Here is a 20,460-nt window from a genome sequence, read left to right on the forward strand (position 1 = left end):
AAAGAAATAGATAGTGTGCAGAGGAAAGCAGCAAGATTTGTAACAGGGGAATTCAGGAGAAAGAGTAGTGTATCAGAAATGTTAAAGGAACTTGGGTGGGAAACTTTAAGTAAGAGAGGGGAGAAAACTAGACTTATAGGATTATATAGAGCCTGTACAGGAGAAGAAACATGGGGAGATATCCGTGAGAGGCTTCAGTTGGAAAATAATTATATCAGCAGGATTGAACACAAATATAAAATTAGAAGGAATTTTAGCAGAAGCGATTGGGGTAAATTTTCATTCATTGGGAAGGGTGTGAAGGAGTGGAACAGTTTACCAGGGGTAGTGTTTGATCCTTTTCCAAAATCTGTACAGATATTCAAGAAGAGAATAAACAGCAACAGAGAAATTAAATGAAATGTTAGAGGGCATTCGACCAGTGCAGGTTAATGTAAATAAAAAATGTGTGTGAATAAATTAATTCCATCCCCTGGTCTAAGGAGTTTAGACAGCCAAAGTAGGGGACTGCCTGTAGGGGTGAAGTACAGTGGGGACTTCGAGGGCCCTGGGACCGCTACGGTAGCTATGAAGGCCCTTCAGGAACTCTGAAAAGTGGTGGCAAAAGGGGCTCTGGTTAAGACGCAGCAGGTTGTTATGCTACTTAGGTTCCAGAATGGGTAAAAAAAAAAAAAAAAAAAAAAAAAATGCAATGTAAATATTAATCTTATACCAGTTGTATAGTATCATTTGAAGTAATTCCACATACTGTATATCAGGTGACTATATTTGTAAGTAGTACAGGAGATATTATAAGTAGAATTTTGTAAACAATATAAATTTATTAAGGATGAGCTGTATGTTTAATAGAAAAAATTGTTAGCATAAATTGTATAATATTGTATTTTGAGAAAATTTTCTTCTCTTGTTAATTTAATATCTAGTGCTTGACAATAATGTATTTTAGTGTACCATTTGCCACTGAGGTAGACATCTCATTTGCAAATAAAGAGATTATATTGATTATATATATGCCTTTGCTGGCGGGACCTAGTGTTTACAGTGCACTACGTCTTCTGGTATGGGCTAGAGCAATCTTGTTACTTTCATTAATCTGTCTCAGCTTTATCCTTGGCTTTGACAAAATGAAAGTGACTGAGGTATGAGTGATGCTAGTAATGCCATTCCTTCTGCAGCCAGTCCCTGCTATGAATGGTGTGAAAATATTGCTCATAGGGTAGGTTGTTGCATGCATTTCAGTGGGCTTGGCAGACTGATATGTAATAGCAACTTCTGGCTCGGTGAGGAAAGCAACGGGAAACTACCTCACTCCTCATTTCCCTAGTACGCCTCTTCAGTGATGCCTAGGCCATCTATGACAGCTGATGGCGGAGCTGTTGAGGATCCAACCAGCCTTCGGGCTGAGGACTAAACATACATTGATTATATTGATACCATATGCTACTGATCTACCTACTTGAATGAGCTGATGATGTCAGTTGCTTTTATTCTTTCTGGTCCATTGACATATTTTAAATATTTTATTGTTTGTTTTAAGGTGCAGTGTTGAAATTTGGCATAAAGAATCTCCTGTACCGAGGGAAGAATTGTTGAAACAAGTGAAAGGAATAGATGGATTGTTTTGCCTATTAACTGACAAAGTTGATATGGCTGTGTTGGATAGTGCAGGCAAGTGCTAGAACATTTTGTTAATACTTAATACCCCAAAGTAAATATGGTATTTTTAATTATTTTTGGTCTGAAGTCAGGAACCATATACATGTTCTATTTATCATCGTCCTTTCCCCTTATCCAGCTCCTGCCATTTGGGGGCATTTATGGCACTTTTCCACTTTCCTCTCTCCTTCCACCATTCATCTTCCTTCATTTTTGTCTCAGTCCAGGCTTCTTCTTCCTCTTCTTCTTCTTCTTGCACGCCTATTTTATTGAATCAATCCACCTTGTTCTAGGTCTCCCTCTCACTCTCTTTCTGTTTTCGTATTTTTTTCTCCTCCATCCTCTGTACACCTTTATTCTTATAAATTCTCTCATTTAGATGTTCTAGTCCAATTTCCTTACTAGCATCTTCATTTCTCACTCTGTCTTTCCTTGTATTAGCAATCATACTTCTTAGGTATTTCATTTCAGTCTACTCTCCTCCTTACTTGTCTTTGTCCGGGTCTCAGCTAGATAAGTCCATATGGGTGGATAATACGTTTTGTACATAATATTTTTACACTTCCTCGGTACTTCCTTATTCCAGACAAGGTTTCTTACACTCTGGTAGAATGCATTGCCCTGTTGCATCCTCTTGCTAATCTCCATGTCCAGCCTTGTAGGTTTCTTATACTCTGATAGAATGCATTGCCCTGTTGCGCTCTAATTTCCATGTCCAGCCTTGTATTCTGCATTAATTTACTCCCTAGGTATTTAAACTGTCAACACTTTCAAGGTTTTAACCACCAATTTTCACAATATTTTTCCCTTATCTTTCTACTCTTGATATCACCATGGTCTTGCTTTTCTTTGTCCTGATTTTCATATCATACTTTTCAATTTTCACATTCACTGCATCAAGTTGTTCTTTTAATTCTTTGCTATTTGTTCCCCAGACCACAATATCATCTGTAAACAGTAATAACTTCATCTCCCTATTTCCATATGCTTCCTTTGTCTTCTTTACAATTTTGTCAATAACAATTAGGAACAAAAGAGGTGACAGCACACTCCTCTCTCTTAGTCCAGTTTTTTTTTAAACCATTCCGTCTTTCCAACCGGAGTCTGTGCACTGCTGACGGAGTTATTGTATGTTGCTTGCACAATTTCTTCAGTTTGTTTATCCCCTCTCTTTCTAATCATGGTTTCCCAAACCTTCTCCCTGAGAACACTATTGTACTTTGTATGCCTTTGTTAGATCTATGAATGTCATGACCAGATCCTTTCCATATTCCCAATTCTTTTTCATTAATTGCCTCATGCTGAAGATTGGGTCCACTGTAGTTCTTCCTCTTATAAAGTCATGCTGTTCCTCTTGCAGCTCTTCTTCTACCTTTCTTCTCATTCTCCTCTCTAATATCCTTTCTGTTTCTTTTCTTTATTTGCAGCTTGTAATAAGAGTGTGATTCCTAGAATAGAATACAGTACTCCCATCCCCTAGTTCAGATCGCCTGAAACTAGGGAGAAAGCACTCTTTTATTGCAATTTGTTAAAGTTTGATACATGCATTATATTTTTCTCTTATAATTATTTGGCTGTTACTACACTAAATATAATTTGTTTTGTCCTAGACATTAACAATGCTATATTGTCTAGGACAACATGTATCTTTCCTTAGCTTATTTAATTCTTACTTTTGTGTCACATGTCTTATTGGAGTATCCTACTACTTACAACATGCCTCAATTATGAATAGAATATAATGTCAAAATTTTGCTATTCTTTCCAGTGTAATCAACTGTTTAATATTTTAGCAATTGTATAGAATTCTCTCTCTCTTTCTAGTTTTGTTTTATATTCACTTCCCAGATATTTTGCTCTAAGTGCTTTAGACTCCTTCTTTGCTTCGTTTACTCCAGATTTTATAACACGGTATTTGCAACTTATATCCATCTGCTAACCGTGTTTCAATCATCGCCGTAATCTCATTTTCGCGCATTAAATCCCTGACCTCATAATTTCCCAGTTTACTTAGTATACCATCTATATTATTTATTACTCCCACACCCCAGCCTAGTTATTTATTTGCGAGTATATCTATTGAGCTCGCAGCTCTACTCCCGGTCATTATTGATTTATCTAATTGAATAATAGAATCATCTGGGGAACTAATTATTCTTTCTTCCCTATCCTTAGTTTCCTCAGTACTCGTCATCCCTTTTTTTTAACCCAAATGTAGTTTAAGTTTAATGCTGGCTTACGTTTTTTTCTTCTTTCTGAGCTGGTATCTCTCCTTGGAACTGCTCTTTCCTGTGCTGCTTGTCTGGATTGGTGATTACTCACTTTCGTAACTGGGTTGTCGTGGCCTCCATTTCCGCTTTGATCAGCAACACCTACTGAGGCTGCTGCTGCACTCAGCTGGGCCTTGCTCGTTGTCCAGGCCCTGACCTTCTGCATAGCTGACACATTAGGGCGTTGCTCCATCTCGCGTAGCTGGTTCACCGACCACTGCCTACTCCACGTGTCACTCACAACCATGAGTCTGCTTCTGCGGATATAGGCTTTTAGTCCTGATTGCCACGCTTTTTGTACATGAAAGCAAAGCGTTTTCATATTTATCATTTCCTTTTGATCAAGTTCTTTCTTGACTCATATTTTTTACCCTTTCAGGTTCTTTGCATTCTCCAAAAATTTATGAGCCTTCAAGCTCAACACCATGCATACCTTGATCAGTCTCCTTCCCATATTTTTCCCTAATCTGAATACATAATCAATATCACTGTCATAGCATTCAACTTCCAGTTTCTCCCTGATTAAGGAAAGTACTCTATCCAGCAATTCATTTGGGTTCTCTTTATCTGTCTCTACCAATCCATAGATTATTATATTTCTCATCATCTCTGCCTTCTCTCAAATCCGTTCCTTTACTTCCATCTTTCTTATCCTTTCGTCTAATTCCAGTATCTTATTCTTCATTTCAACCATCTCTATCTTATCCTGTAGCAGGCTCTCCTAGATATCATTGAGTTCTGCTTCTAAGAAGGTCCTCAATTCCTTCGATTCTCTACTTTGTTTCATTATCATTTCCCACGTCTTTTCCACTTTCAAGACCTCCTTAAGCTTCTCCATGTCTTCCCAAGACAGTCCAGGCCCTGGGTTAATACCACGGATCACCAATAGCATCATCACCATCACTGATGTTAACACCATCTGCTAGATGTTATGGTTATTGATTCCAGTCTGTATTGCTTTCATTTTCATTCTGCATTGCCACTTGCCTATATTACACCGATATTGCTCAATTGATACTCCCATGTTTCACTCGCCTTTGCTCTTCCTACACTTGTCACCTGCTCAGCACTATTGTGTCTTTTCACCTTGCTGCCTGAATTGCAACTGCAAGTGTGATTCTTCCATAGTTATCACACTTTTTTTTGTCCCCCTTCTTAAAGACTGGTACTATTATTCCCTTTCTTCAGTCTTTTGGCACGTTTCTGTTTCCATGTGCACTTTAGCAGTCCGTACACCCATTATAGTCCAACAGGTCCAGCAGCCTTTATCGTTTCCACACTAATTTCATCCATTCCTGGTGCCACCCCATTTTCATTTTACAGACTGTTAATATATATTTTTAGTTGCAAGGGGTTCTAAGATGATATCTTTCTTGAGATGTTATTACCAAAGGCACAGACTTGATCTTTAATGTTTATAATGATAAAAAACAATGTTTCTAAAATCTATGTTTGCATTTTAATATTAGCCCTCATTACTTAAGAACGTTGAGTGGTTTAATTGGAGGGCTGAATCACTGTAGTTTAATTAACTTGGGTTGCTATTGCAGAAATAAAGAATCTAAATACAAAATGACAAATTAATGTCTAAAAAATTAAATTCCAATTTACAGGAATATATTGGGTATTATGTGCAACCTCCGTGGCTCAGGTGGCAGCGCACTGGCCTTTCACCGCTGGGTTCCGTGATTCAAATCCCGGTCACTCTATGTGACATTTGTGCTGGAAAAAGCAGAGGCGGGACAGGTTTTTCTCCAGGTACTCCGTTTTTTCCTGTCATCTTTCATTCCAGCAACACTCTCCAATATCATTTCCATCATTGCCATAAGACCTATCTGTGTCGGTGCGACGTAAAGCCCCTAGCAAAAAGAAAAAACCCATTTCATTCCATCTGTCATTCATTAATCATTGCTCCAGAGGAGTGCAACAGGCTTCGGCAGCTGGCACAATTCCCATCCTCGCCGCTAGATGGGGGCTTCATTCATTCCATTCCTGACCCGGTTGAATGACTGGAAACAGGCTGTGGATTTTCATTTTCATTGGGTATTATGTAGATAGTGTAAATGTATTCAGGCTGAAAAGTACAAATAAGTGGCACAATAGCCCATTAGGACCTTGGCCTTTCATGATGATTGCTGTTCAGTCAGACAGCTTGCAGATACTGGAGTGACACGTGGTCAGCACAATGATATCCTCAGCCGAATCTCTTGGCTTTCTTGACTGGATCCGCTGTATCTTGTATCAGATGACTTATCTGTTAGTCTCACAAGGTTGAGTGAACCCCATTCCATTCTCAGTCCAGAACTGAAATCCCTGAAATGGTCAGGAATTGTACTCACGACCTCCAATTAAGAAGCAGACACACTGTCCCCACATCACAGGACTGGCTATTCTTCCCAAAATGTAGTAATAATATGCATTTAATGTTTCTTTAAATACTTATAACCTTAAAGTTGGTAAAGTGCCAGAATTTTGCCTTGGCATAGATTTTTTACTGTTTCATTGATCTCAAGAATTAGACTATGCTAAGCATCATTCCTTCAGCCTTGATCATAGAAGCGAGCACCTAACCAGGTGCCCTACGGAACAACCTCATTGCGCTCAAAGATAGAATTTTAGTATTTAGTATTTTAGTATTTAGTTTAATATCTGCATGAATTCGTAAGATGTAATGTTGAGAGATGTTCTCGCGCAACTTTTTTTTAGAATACAACTATGTGATTTGATTTGTTATTGTTTGCATTTTATTATAGGTTTATTGCTGTCTAAATTTTCATTTTGTAGTTGGGGGCTTCCTGGTAAATTCATAACAAACTCCCCCAGATATGCAATAGACTGCGAGGTGTGTAGGATGATCTGATAAGGGACTTAGAGCTAACCAAAGACAAAAGTGAATTACTTGGTTCAAGATTGCACGAAAAGAATATGTTGGCACATGGTGTTACATTTTCCTGGTACCGAAATTGTGACAAAGAATTCGGAAAGTATTATATTCAAGAAGATTAACTTGTATTTTGTACGGATGTTTCAAATCTTTTACGTCAATTGGAAGAGAAAGAGTATGATCCTAGTAAGTGCGTTTTTTTATTGACTCTTTCAAAAGAAGTTTAAAGGCTGTTTTGCTTCATAATACAAATGTTATGGCATCCGTACCACTGCACACTCCACAAAAATGTGTGAAACATACAAGACCTTAAAGTTGGTGCTTGAAAAAATTAAATATCACGAGCATGAGTGGCAAATTTGCGATGATCTGAAGATCATTGGATTGTTGCTGGGGCAACAAAAAGGCTACACAAAATTTCCCTGTTTACTATGCGAATGGGATAGCAGGGCACGGGATAAACATTGGAATACAGTGAATTGGCCAGAAAGGAAACAACTACAACCAGGATCCAAAAATGTCTTGAATGTAAGTCTTATTGACCGTAAAAAAAATTCTACTTCCACCCTTGCACATCAAATTAGGATTGATGAAACAGTATGTCAAGGCATTAGATAAAAGTAGCCTATGCTTCCAATATTTATCCACTAAATTTCCTTCATTATCAGATGCAAAAATAAAAAAAGGCGTATTTGATGGACCACTGATTCGTAAACTGATGAAGGATAAAAATTTCACTGACACGATGACCAAAATTGAGAAGGAGGCATGGACCACATTCAAAGATGTAGTGACTAAATTCCTTGGCAACATTAAGGGCCCTCAATACAAAGAAATTGTAAGGAAAATGTTGGTAAAGTTTAAGGAACTCGGTTGTAATATGAGCCTTAAGCTTCATTTCTTAGCTTCGCATCTGGATTATTTCCCTCCAAATTTAGGAACTGTCAGTGAAGAACAAGGTCAAAGGTTTCACCAGGATCTCAAAGATACAGAACGACGCTATCAGGGACGTTGGGATGTGAATATGATGGCCGATTACTGTTGGTTGATTGCACGAGACGACTCTTCTATAGATCATTCAGGAACTTCAAAAACCTGGAAATTCCGCGGAAAACGGAAAAAGGAAAAAGACGGAGTGTGAATCTAACCTGCACATAATGTAAGTAACAAACTATGTATGTTTAACCATGTCATTTTAATTCAAGGTACGGTTATATTAATTTAAAAGCAAATGTACAGCCGAAACTAAATAGGCGCTTTATGCTTCAGTTTCATGAATTTCAATATACATTAGAAATATAATACAAACCATCTACTTGCTTACAAAGCAGCATTTATGTGTATTTAATGCATTAAAAATATGATTACATTTTGCAAGCTGAAATTTACATTAATATATCAAATTTAATCAATACTGAGTATCAACAGTTTTACGTAAGAACAAAATAACATTTTGTAAAATTGCCACTAAACCAGACGTGATACGCCAAAACTAATTTTTTTCTCGAATTCTGCGTTATGAAATTCATAAAAACCACCTATTTTCATTTTTACCGCACAAAAAAAAGTTTTTTTTGCAGGCTAGTGTTATTAGCATAGTGATGGGCTATCCCTCGTAAATGAGTATGATTGTCTTCCTGAAGAACTTAGTTTTTGTGAGATCTTAAGTGACTGTAGAGGCCAATCCTAGAACTGCAGATTTTTCCACATTTTTGACACACATTTGTTCTGTTAGGTACTGGCTGTGTAGTTTGGTTTTTCTTCATGAGCTGACGTTGTCTTCTTGCAATGCGCTTGTCAATTTCTGTTCTCCACCTTTCTTGCTCGAAGCGCTGAGTTCCTTCCCAGACATTGCGACGCTAGACTGTGCGGTTATGTGCCGTAGCTTCCCAGTTATTAGTTTTCATTTGACACTTTTCCATGTTGGTTTTTAGTGTATCTTTGTAATGCTTTTGTGGTCTTCCAAGTTTTCTGTGACCATCCTTTAGCTGGGAGTACATAATTTGTTTTGGGAGACGGAATTCAGGCATGTGAACGATGTGGCCTGTCCAGCGAAGTTGGTGCTTGATAATCATGGCCTCAATGCTAGTGGAGTTAGCTTCTTCCAGAACACTGATGTTAGTGCGTCAATCTTGCCATTTCATCCTCAGCATAGTATTTAATTACATTGCTTAGAAACATGGTATATGGTTTATTGGACTCGTAAGTAGCTCATTTCATTACATGCCTTATTCATCTGGAATTTTACTTTACACTGGACTTATTTCCTTAGACTGTGGTATTCAAATTGTATTTTCATTGGCTTCTGACAAATGTAACCTTATTTCAATGTCTTCAAATTTTTCTTTCCTTGGCTAACAAGAATTAATTTCATTGACTAATCTTTTAGTTTCCTAGACTAAAATATGATCTATCTTCATTAAAAGATTTAATCACTGATCAAAATTTTCTACTAGCAAAGTTAAAATATGTAGGAAAATTGTCTAACATATCTAGAAAAATGGCTGAAATACAACACGATCTGGACCTTCCACTACGGAAAATTTTGCACGACGTCCAGGAATACCTTCATTAATTATTATTATTATTATTATTATTATTATTATTATTATTATTAAACTAGAATGTCCAGCTTCGACAACCAGTCACCAGTCCACTGCACTTGGTGTCAATTCATGCAGAGCCCACAAACCATCCTTAAATGCTGACAGTGGACAGCTCTCAACAACATGAAGCAATGTCTGCTTCTCAGCACCACACTCACACGCAGCACTTTCACAATATCCTCACTTTTTCATCATATATCGGCACCTGCCATGGCCTGTTCTGAAACGGTTGAGTTTTGACCACTCATGTTGAGGAAGATCGAAACCTAGCACTTTCTTCGGTGGGTCTTTAATCAGAAAGGCGTTGGTGGGTGGACATTGTTCCCATCGCTGTCTCCATTCAGCTGTTATACTTAATTTTTCATAGGACTGTAGATCAGTCCAGAGTGGATTCCGGGATTTTAACCTCATCACAGGTGGATCTCATAAGGCATTGAACAAGAGTGAGTTCCTGTGTGCAAAGGTCTTCTTGAGCAACTGTACTTTCGCTGCTTTTCTCCTCAGATCTGGAGGAGCAATGTTTGCTAAAACAGGCAGCCACTGAGTAGGAGTGGACCTCACTGTACCAGTAACAACTCTCATGGTTTCATTGAGCTGTACGTCAATCTTGCTCGAATGTACACTGTTTTCCCGCACAGGAGTGCAGTACTCACCAGCCGAGTATGCTAGAGAAAGTGAAGCAGAGTGAAGAGTATTTGCATCTGCACCCCAGTTGCTGCCCGCTAGTTTATGCAGCAGATTTACTCTTGTACTCAGTTTTTTTGACAGATTCAAGCAATGCTGTTTGAATGACAAGGATCGATCCAGTGTGACACCCAGATATTTTGGGAAGAAGTTGTGGGAGACTTCTGTTCCATTGAAAACCACATGTAGCTTCCGATTAGCTTCCATGTTATGCAAGTGGAATGCTGTTACTTCCATTTTACTAGGATTTGTCTGGAGTCTCCATTTGTGAAAATAGTCACACATGGTTGATAGGGCCTCTGTAAGTACATCCTCACAGTGTGCCAAATCCGTACTCTGAGTAATTGAAGCTAGATCGCCTGCAAACTGTATCTTCATTGAGCACATGGTTCACATAATGGACAAATATTCTTCACAGTAATCAAAGTCTATCTTCTACTACACACACACATGCACACGCACACACACACAGAGTATTTATGTAAATTTCTCATGGTCATATTTGTAGGATAATGATTATTATTTTCTCTTAGTTGATCTGGTAGGTGACCTTAATTTACGATATTCAAACCAATAAAATTCCCACCCTACAGGTTGGTGATTGAATATGTAGAAATCACTTCCATGAACTATTCATTGTAGAGCAACACGTCATCTTAAAAGAATTGATGTAAAGAATAAAATTTACTAACCAACACGGAAATTATTTACTGGAATGTGATAAATAGCTACTTCTCTAATAACATACTGAGCCTTCTAAACTTAAGTGCGGTCAGTATCCAGTATTTGGGAGATAGTAGGTTCGAATTCCACTGTCGGCAGCCCTGAAAATGGTTTTCCGTGGTTTCCCATTTTCACACCAGGCAAATGTTGGGGCTGTACCTTAATTAAGTCCACGGCCGCTTCCTTCCCACTCCTAGCCCTTTCCTGTCCCATCGTCGCCAAAAGACCTATCTGTGTCGGTGCGACGTAAAGCAACTAGCAAAGAGCCTTCTAAATGAATATTATTGTTACATGAGCCAATGGTTGCTCTCAATTAGCTAAACAGATGCTCAGAAAAACATCACTCATAATTAATTAGCATAAAATCTGATAAAATGGTCACAATGCCATACTGTTTGTTCTGCTGGTTCAAACTGAGCATACATCAGTCAAATAGCAAGTTTCCACAACTTAAACTAATTTAATAGCCCAACACCATTTATATAGCCTACCACTATTCCTGATCCTCACTTTCTCTCAATTCTCATTATTTTTAGTTCAGTGATTATTATTCTCCTCAGCAGATTGATAATCGTTTGATCACCCACTTATTTTCACATGGAATTCTTAAGTAGATGAAATTCTACCATTCATTTCACAACATAAGGTTATATTCAATCAAGAAAAATATGAATTAATTATTTAATTAATCATTGATATTTCATAATTATTATTACACTGTTTATAATGTGTCAAAGAGGGCCTTGGAATTTCAATCTAGAAGATTGTACTATCATTTTTGTACTGAGATATACTACAACATGCATTTCACACTATCTAATCAACACCTTAAATAGATGGAAGAAAATCTATTTCTGCTGCTAATTTAGAGATGAATAATTACTTCAAAAGAGAGATCATAATCTAGTCAACGGAAATATAAGATTAGTTACAAAAATTGGTACTCATATGGCAGTGATGATTGTCGATCATCTACGTAGGTCAGGATGAGGCTAAAGTCCTGGGTTCCATTGGCGGTGGTGGAGGTTCAGCATCATGGGCGTGACTCGATGATTTAGCGGGTCATGTTGATGAATGAGCCCCACATAGTATTAAGTAGAGATGACTTCATGGTGTTCCTTATTCGCATCCCTTGCTGCACTCATAATAAGTCGACTGATGACCACGTTTTTTCTATGGATTACGAGCTGAAACTGACGTTAAACTTCAGGATGGGCGCATTAAACATTACACACAAATCATCTTGCTCACTGCTGAATAAATATCTTGCTGCATAAAAATCAAATGCACTGGCCTCATATTCCATGTACGACACTTGTGAGAAGGTAACTTATAGTCAACAGGTGAACAATTTAGCATCAGACTGTTGCCGAGTTGGTTCTCTAAAACTGTCATCCACCCCCACCCCCCCATTTGGCTTCCTTTCAAAGCAGATCGCACCTGGCTTCGAGGTCGCTCTCCGCATAATCTCTTGGCTGCTTGATGTAGGCAACTAGTTGAAGTACCTTAATTCCAAGTCTCATAGAATTGAAGAGTGTAAGATTGTCAGCTTGTAGAAATTTGTAAGTAAGAAAATCTGTTTTATAAGAGAGTCTATTGCGTAAGAGAATTTGTTTGTAAGAAAGTTCATTTGTAAGAGAGTTAGCTTGTAAGAGAGGGAGCAGCAAACTGACATCAGGTTACATTATCTTGTATTCCTCCATAGTGCAAGTATGAAGCCACTCAAGAGTGTACCGCATTAAATGCAACGATTGTAAAGCCAGCTATATCGGACGTACCGGCAGATGCTTTTCCATTCGCTACAGCGAACATGTCAATGCCACTAAATATAACCGCTTTTCATCCATAGGGCAACATGTCGAAGAACACAAGCATAAGTTCACTAATATCGAGAACGATATGGAAATTCTAAATATGAACCCCACAGGCCCATTGCTCAACATAATGGAAGATTTTTATATCAATATGGACCAATACGCTAATCCCAACCTCAACTTAAATGAAATCACAGATAAAACTAACATTCTCTTCAACACAGCCATTCCCATTCTAAAAGACACATATTTAAAAAGAATCAGCAGACACAAACCCACACAAAACCCAAAAGACAGAACCCACTCCACCCCATCCCCTCCAGAAGCTGCTTCCCCCTCCCCACCACCTCTCAATCTGAACACTACGACAGCAACACGACGCACACGCAACAAGGTGCAGCACACTCCCGGCTACACTTGAAGACATATCCAGCCCACACGTAACACACACTCCTTAGCACACAAACCATTTAGCAGGCACTCCCTATCAGTTATTCTAATTCCTACTTCCATTTAGCAGGCACTCTCTATCAGTTACTCTAATTCCACTTCCTTTTTCTTTCTCAGATTTTGAATTTACCTGAGCACAAATGAAAGTGTGAAGAGGGGACTCTAACAACCTTTCTTTAATTTCAAAACTTCATCCATAGCATGACATGCCTCAACAAGGAACCTGGAAATTAGTATTTATCAGCAACATCATACAATAAGAATGAACAAGCTACAGAACCTCAGTCGATTACGCCCCCCGCAAAATTGCGGCCCAACAAAGCACCTTGATTGTGTATTCACAACGGTTGGTGTCAGTGCCGACATGCTGCAAAGACGTTTCAACTTAACACCGAAACCTCAGTGATCCTCTATCCTATAGGAACTGTATTTTCAACCTCTGTTATACAATTTTTGGAGGGTGTGGCATTCTAGGGATTCCAGCAAGCCAAAGCCCTTTACTGCACCATATGTATATATGTATATGTTTGACATAATGTTGGTAACAGCACAGATTTTTGAATGGAACTCCAATGAGTCTAAGCCCCATATTGTACCATATGTATATATCTTAAGTAATATTATATTAGAATAAGGCATTCTTGTTAAATTAGTTTTAGTAATGTTTTACGTACTATCGCTTAAGCAGGTTCACCAACAGCTGATGATGACCTTTTTACAGGTCGAAACTGGTACTGTTTCAATGTAGATAACTTCAAACATTTGTAATAAAGTATTGATTAGGTGGAAATCTCATTCTTCATACTTGCATTCTTAATTCATCAATACGGACAATGAAGCTGATAGATTATAGTTCCTCCATAGTGGTAAAAGCAAAGCAAAGTCACCTCTGTACAGGCCATGAAGGCCCTTGGAGGAGTGGAAGGTAAAGGCTTCCACCATTGTTAACCTCGGCACGTGATGGGGTAGAGTGGTTAGCTCTACGCCCGGCCGCCTTTGCCCCCAGGAATTAACCTGGTACTCATTTTTGGTGTAGGCTGAGTGAACCTCAGGGCCATATGCACCTCCGGAAGTGGAAATCTCATGTCTTAAATTTTACGACTTCCTGGCGGGGATTCGAACCCACATCCTTCCGGGCGAACCGAGCACGCCTTTACCGCCTCGGCCAGGCAGCCCTTTCCATAGCGGTAAGGGTTATATTTATTCCTATTGGCTAGAAAAATAGATCTCAATGTTTATTGGTTCTTAACACATTTTGAGAATCATTCTATTATAATCTTTCTCCTAAATTGTAGCTGTGCGCATAGCATGTAGGCTCATCATGTCACGTGTCTATCTTCTTGCCTGTTACTTGCCGTTAGAAAAAAAAGTATATGGGGTGTGCCTCCCTCTTTAAACTTGGTCACTTTAGACATTTTCTCTTCTTCAACCATTCTCACCCCCTGCCAAATGGGACTGAACTTTGTCTTAAATGGCATCCAGTGTCACAGTTCATCTCAGCGACCCCGAAAATTTTGGTTTCAACACAAATATCGGTCGTTTTCAGTTATTTTTATATTTCACCCCTACTCTAGGGGGCTAGGGGTCTCTTACTCCCATGGTATTTTTTCCAGTCATACTTGTATCAGTTTTGGTTGAGAGCTATGCTGGAACATACATACGTCCATTATCTCTGTCATTTTGGAAATTTTGTTCTTCACCTTTTCTCACCCCTTATGCGAAAGGAGGCTGAACTTGGACTTCTAAAAATTCCGAGTATCCCTATTCATCCCAGCGGCCCCAAAAATAATTGATTCAACACTATTTTAGATTATTTTTAAATCTCACCCCCTCCCTCCTGCAACTCAGGGATGCTAAGGTTGTCATACCTCCCACGCAGTTTGCTTCCTGATAGTGAGCCATAAGTGTAGAAAGTTTGTTGAAATCGCTCATGTAGTCCTAAAAATTAGGATTCAACACAAATATCGTTCCTTTTGTCCGGCTCCATGGCTAAATGGTTAGCGTTCTGGCCTTTGGTCAGAGAGGTCCCAGGTTCGATTCCTGGCAAGGTCGGGAATTTTAACCTTAATTGGTTAATTTTGTCTGTCATGGGGACTGGGTGTGTGTGTGTCGTCTTCATCATCATTTCATCCTCATCATGCTGCGCAGGTCGCCTACGGGAGTCAAATATAAAGACCTGCATCTGGCGAGCCAAACAGGTCCTCAGACACTCCCGGCATTAAAAGCCATACGCCATTTCTTTTTCATTGTTCCTTTTTAGTTATAATTATATTTTACCACCTTGCCTAGAGCTTCTAAGGGTGTCTTACCCCCGCAGTAATTTTTCTAGAGAGTAGGCAATATTTGTACCAAGTTTAGCTGACAACTATGTTGGAACATACACACAAACAACCATAATATCGGTCATTTGGACATATTCTTTTCTTTAATCCTTCTCACCCCACCCCCCACCCCCACCCTGCTGATTGGAGCTAAACTTTAAAATAATCCGGAGTGTCACTGTGCATCTCACTTCTGCAACCCCCTACCCCTAGTGGTGCTAAGTTTGTCATAGCCCCACACGGTTTATCTGCTGATAGTAAGTCATAAACACACCAAGTTTGGTTGAAATCGCACCAGTAGTCCCAAAAACTAATGATTCAACACTATTATTGGTTGTTTTTAGTTATGTGTATATTTCACCCATTCCCACCAAGGGACAACTAAAACATTGAAACAAAAAGACCTCCAGCTCAAGATTGTTTGAACGACTACTGTCTCACAGTTTTTAACTTTTATCATGTTTTTTAAGAAAAACTTTTTGTCTAACATTTCATTTATTGTGTCCGATGTTTTAATTCTTTATATATGTCTTACTGAGGATGACCCAATGCCGGGTTGAAACATGTCTATGCCTGTGTAAAGTTTTGTCTTAATTGGACGTAAAATATTATAGTATTGACTAGAAGGATATCAAAATAAGTTTGTACAATTTTGTGAGAAGTTCAGCCGTCAGTATGTATCTAACATGAGATTCATAGTTTGTAATCTTCATATGTTTCACTAGGTCCAACGTTGAAAGTAATTGGAACTATGTCAGTTGGATATGATCACATTGATGTTGATGAAGTGAAAAGAAGGGGAATAAAACTTGGATATACACCAGAGGTTCTTACAGATGCAGTTGCAGAATTAACCATCTCTCTATTGCTGGCCACATCACGAAGGTTATTCGAAGCACATCAAGAAATTTTAAGGTAGGTAAGTGCTGATTTGAGTGAAGAATATATGCCACCATTAATGTGATTAATCTTTGTGCTGCTTATCGTCATATTATTGGCAGAAGTATAGGAAGAGCCTGGCAATTAGAAATACAGTTTTTAGTTGTAAGCTCAGGTTTACAACAAAAAAAAATAAATAAATAAAGTGCATTCTTCATAATACAGTAAAATAACCTGTTTTATTATACTTATAAATTACAATGAATTTTCAAGAGAGATGTAATTATCTTTGAGATCAGATAGATTCTGTTTAAAGAAGTTCTCTTTTTATATATCTGTAACTACTGTATTTTCTTCTTTCCTAATTCATTCTAAATCAGTTGTGCAATTTCATATTCATACTATGGAAGAAGTCATAGTAAAGCAGTCTCTTGAATTTATACTTTCACCCAGCATGTGAAAAATGAGATAGTTTCCTTAACAATATTGATGTCCAAATGAAAACAAACTGAATACATGAATGCCTTGTCTTACCTGAATTCTTGTGATTTTCTAGATGGCACACTGAGTCAATAACCACTGATCAAAAGCCTTACCTTACTAACTTACTGTTCTACAAATATTTGGAGCTCTCAAGCAGTAGTTGTTCTACCAAAATAACATACGTACATCATGCATCACCATTATAGACCGTTATGCTTTCAGCATTCCGTCCGGAAGCCTCTGTGAATTTACTAAATGTCATCGCAATCCTCTATTTGCAACTAGTGCTGTGGCCTCATTTAGTTCTATACCTCTTATCTTTAAATCATTAGAAACTGTGTCTAACCATCGTCGTCTTGGTCTCCCTCTACTTCTCTTACCCTCCATAACAGAGTCCATTATTCTCCTAGGTAACCTATCCATCTCCATTCGCCTCACATGATCCCACAACCGAAGCCAGTTTATGCGTACAGCTTCATCCATTGAGTTAATTCCTAACTTAGCCTTTATATCCTCACTCCTAGTACCCTCCTGCCATTGTTCCCACCCGTTTGTACCAGCAGTCATTCTCGCTACTTTCATGTCTGTTACTTCTAACTTGTGAATAAGATATCGTGAGTCCACCCAGCTTTCACTCCCATAAAGCAAAGTTGGTCTGAAAACAAACCTATGTAAAGATAATTTGGTCCGGGAGCTGACTTCCTTCTCAGAGAATACTGTTGATCGCAACTACAAGCTCACTGCATTAGCTTTACTGCACCTTGATTCAATCTCACTTACTATATTATCATCCTGGGAGAACAGATATCCTAAATACTTGAAATTATCTACGTGTTCCAGATTTGTATCGCCAATCTGACATTCAATTCTGTTGAATTTCTTACTTACTGACATCAATTTAGTCTTTGAAAGGCTAATTTTCATACCGTACTCATTGCAACTATTTTCAAGTTGCAAGATATTAGACTGCAGGCTTTGGGCACAATCTGCCATTAAGACCAAGTCATCAGCATAGGCTAGACTGTTTATTACATTTCCACCTAACTGTTTGTACCAGCAATCATTCTCGCTACTTTCATGTCTGTTACTTCTAACTTGTGAATAAAATATCGTGAGTCCACCCAGCTGTCGCTCCCGTAAAGCAAAGTTGGTCTGAAAACAAACCTATGTAAAGATAATTTGGTCTGGGAGCTGACTTCCTTCTCAGAGAATACTGTTGATCGCAACTGCAAGCTCACTGCAGTAGCTTTACTGCACCTTGATTCAATCTCACTATATTACCATCCTGGGAGAACAGACATCCTAAATACTTGAAATTATCTACCTGTTCCTGATTTGTATCACCAATCTGACATTCAATTCTGTTGAATTTCTTACCTACTGACATCAATTTAGTCTTCGAAAGGCTAATTTTCATACCATACTCATTGCACCTATTTTCAAGTTGCAAGATATTAGACTGCAGGCTTTGGGCACAATCTCCCAATAAGACCAAGTCATCAGCATAGGCTAGGCTGTTTACTACATTTCCATCTAACTGAATCCCTCCCTGCCACTTTATACCTTTCAGCAGATGATCCACGTAAACTACAAACAACAAAGGTGAATGATTACAACTTGTCTAACCCCTGTAAGTACCCTGAACCAAGAACTCGTCCTACCATCAATTCTCACTGCAGCCCAATTGTCAACATAAATGCTTTTGATTGATTTTAATAATCTACCCTTAATCCCATAGTCCCCCAGTATGGTAAACATCTTTTCCCTCGGTATCCTGTCATTTGCTTTCTCTAGATCTATGAAACATAAACACAACTGTCTATTCCTTTCGTAGCATTTTTCAGTTACCTGGTGCATACTGAAAATCTGATCCTGACAGCCTCTCTGTGGTCTGAAACTACACTGGTTTTCATCCAACTTCCTCTCAACCACTGATCGCACCCTCCCTTCAAAGATGCCAGTGAATATTTTGCCTGGTACACTAATCAATGAGATACCATCCAGAAGTAACATGTTGGATGGTTTCTTGTGTTTGGCAGCCATATCGGCATGAGTCCCTCATGACTCTTGGGTTTCTTACCTCATTTTTCAGGTAGCTTCTGTTTGGAATGACTTGGTCTTGTACAGCCAACACAAAACCTCCTGTTTTTGGGGAACATTTGCCTTGCAGTTAGCTAAAGTTCATTGCTTCTAAATTAACATTTTCTTGTCTAACTGAGTACGGATGCTTCCCATGTAGTGGTTTTTCTAGCCATGTGTCAAGCTTTTGCAAATTAGTTCTTACTTCTCCCTCAAAGTCTCGGTGGTTATTATTGTTGTTGTTGTTGTTGTTATTATTATTATTATTATTATTATTATTATTATTATTATTATTATTATTATTATTATTATTATTATTATTATTATTATTATTATTATTATTATTATTATTATTATTATTATTATTTTGATGGTGAAAGGACGTGTTTGTATACAGTGCTGTGAGAGTTTCATTTTTCAAGTGGAAAGTGACATTATTGAGGTACAGTTCAGTTACATTACTTAATACTAAATGAAGTTCTTTGAATTGACATAATTAACATTTCACTCGAAACCTGTACAAGAGTAAAAACTGTGTTTGCTTGATTGTTGAGTTCGTTAAAATTTAAGTCGCCATTTAGTTAACGTATGACATCAGAGATTCTAGTGGTGGAGTAAGGAACGAGAAACAAAACACGGTAGTATTGCCAACTGCTGCATACGTCATGGAATACTGTAAAGCGTGCGAGTGCGAACTGCCTAATGACGGGGGCTATGTGGAGTGCAAGGGGTGCGAAAATGCATGGCACTATGATTGCTCCGCCCTGAAAGAAAATTCGTACCGTGCATGAGCAAGGACAAGAAAACAAAATGGCGATGTGCTGAATGCAGAAAGAAAGTGGACACTAGCAGTAACGCTAAAAGAGCGATGACTTGATGGACATCAACAAAAAATTAACAACAGTTGTGGACTTGAAAGGTGCAGTGAATGAAATGAAGGAAGAACTGAGGGAAAGTGTTAAAAGTCAGAAGTTCATTTGTGAACAGTATGAGGACATTAGGACAGGAATGCAGAGCATGATTAAACAGATAAAGGAGTTGGAAAAGAAAGTGGAGTGTTTAACAGATGCATGCAAAGAAAAGAATGATATAATTCATGAACAGGTAATAAGAATACAAGAACTTGAACAATATTCCAAAAATAGAAACCTTTTGCTACATAGTATTCCAGAGAAAGATGAGGAAGATGTTGAAGAAATAGCATGCAGAATTGCAGCAGAGCTGGATGTTCCTTTGTGTAAAACTGAAATAGACGCAGCACACAGAGTTCCAACCAGGAAAGAAGGAGTACCCAAACCCATCATAATTCAGCTACCAAGGAAGAAGAGAGACTTAATGCTCGCAAGAAGGAAAAGCAAGACCATCCTTAACTCCAAAGTTATTGGACCAACTGAAGGAGGGAAGGTACTTGTCACGGAGCAACTGTCCCCTTACATGGCTAATCTTCGCTGGGAGGCATGGAGACAAGCGGACATCAAAGGATGGAAGTATGTATGGGTGAAGCAGGGAAAGCTGTTCGCTAGAAAGGAAGAGAAAACTACTCCGGTAAGAATTCTTTCAAAAAAAGACATTGAAAAAGTCCAGTAACTGGCTGAAAGTATCAATATTTAA

At 38.4% G+C, this 20,460-nt stretch overlaps 1 protein-coding gene across 2 annotated transcripts in view; it reads left to right on the top strand.

The window, feature by feature from the left end:
- Positions 1 to 20,460, top strand: part of LOC136857198 (glyoxylate reductase/hydroxypyruvate reductase) — a 140,909-nt gene that overhangs the window by 59,868 nt on the left and 60,581 nt on the right. For both annotated transcript variants that reach the window (XM_067135662.2, XM_068225090.1), the window contains 2 exons: positions 1,538 to 1,668; positions 16,134 to 16,323. In XM_067135662.2, coding sequence (XP_066991763.1) covers positions 1,538 to 1,668; positions 16,134 to 16,323 — 321 coding nt within the window. The remainder of the gene's footprint in view (positions 1 to 1,537; positions 1,669 to 16,133; positions 16,324 to 20,460) is intronic.

Source organism: Anabrus simplex, chromosome 1, assembly GCF_040414725.1.
Source record: "Anabrus simplex isolate iqAnaSimp1 chromosome 1, ASM4041472v1, whole genome shotgun sequence".
Classification (NCBI taxonomy): Eukaryota; Metazoa; Arthropoda; class Insecta; order Orthoptera; family Tettigoniidae; genus Anabrus; species Anabrus simplex.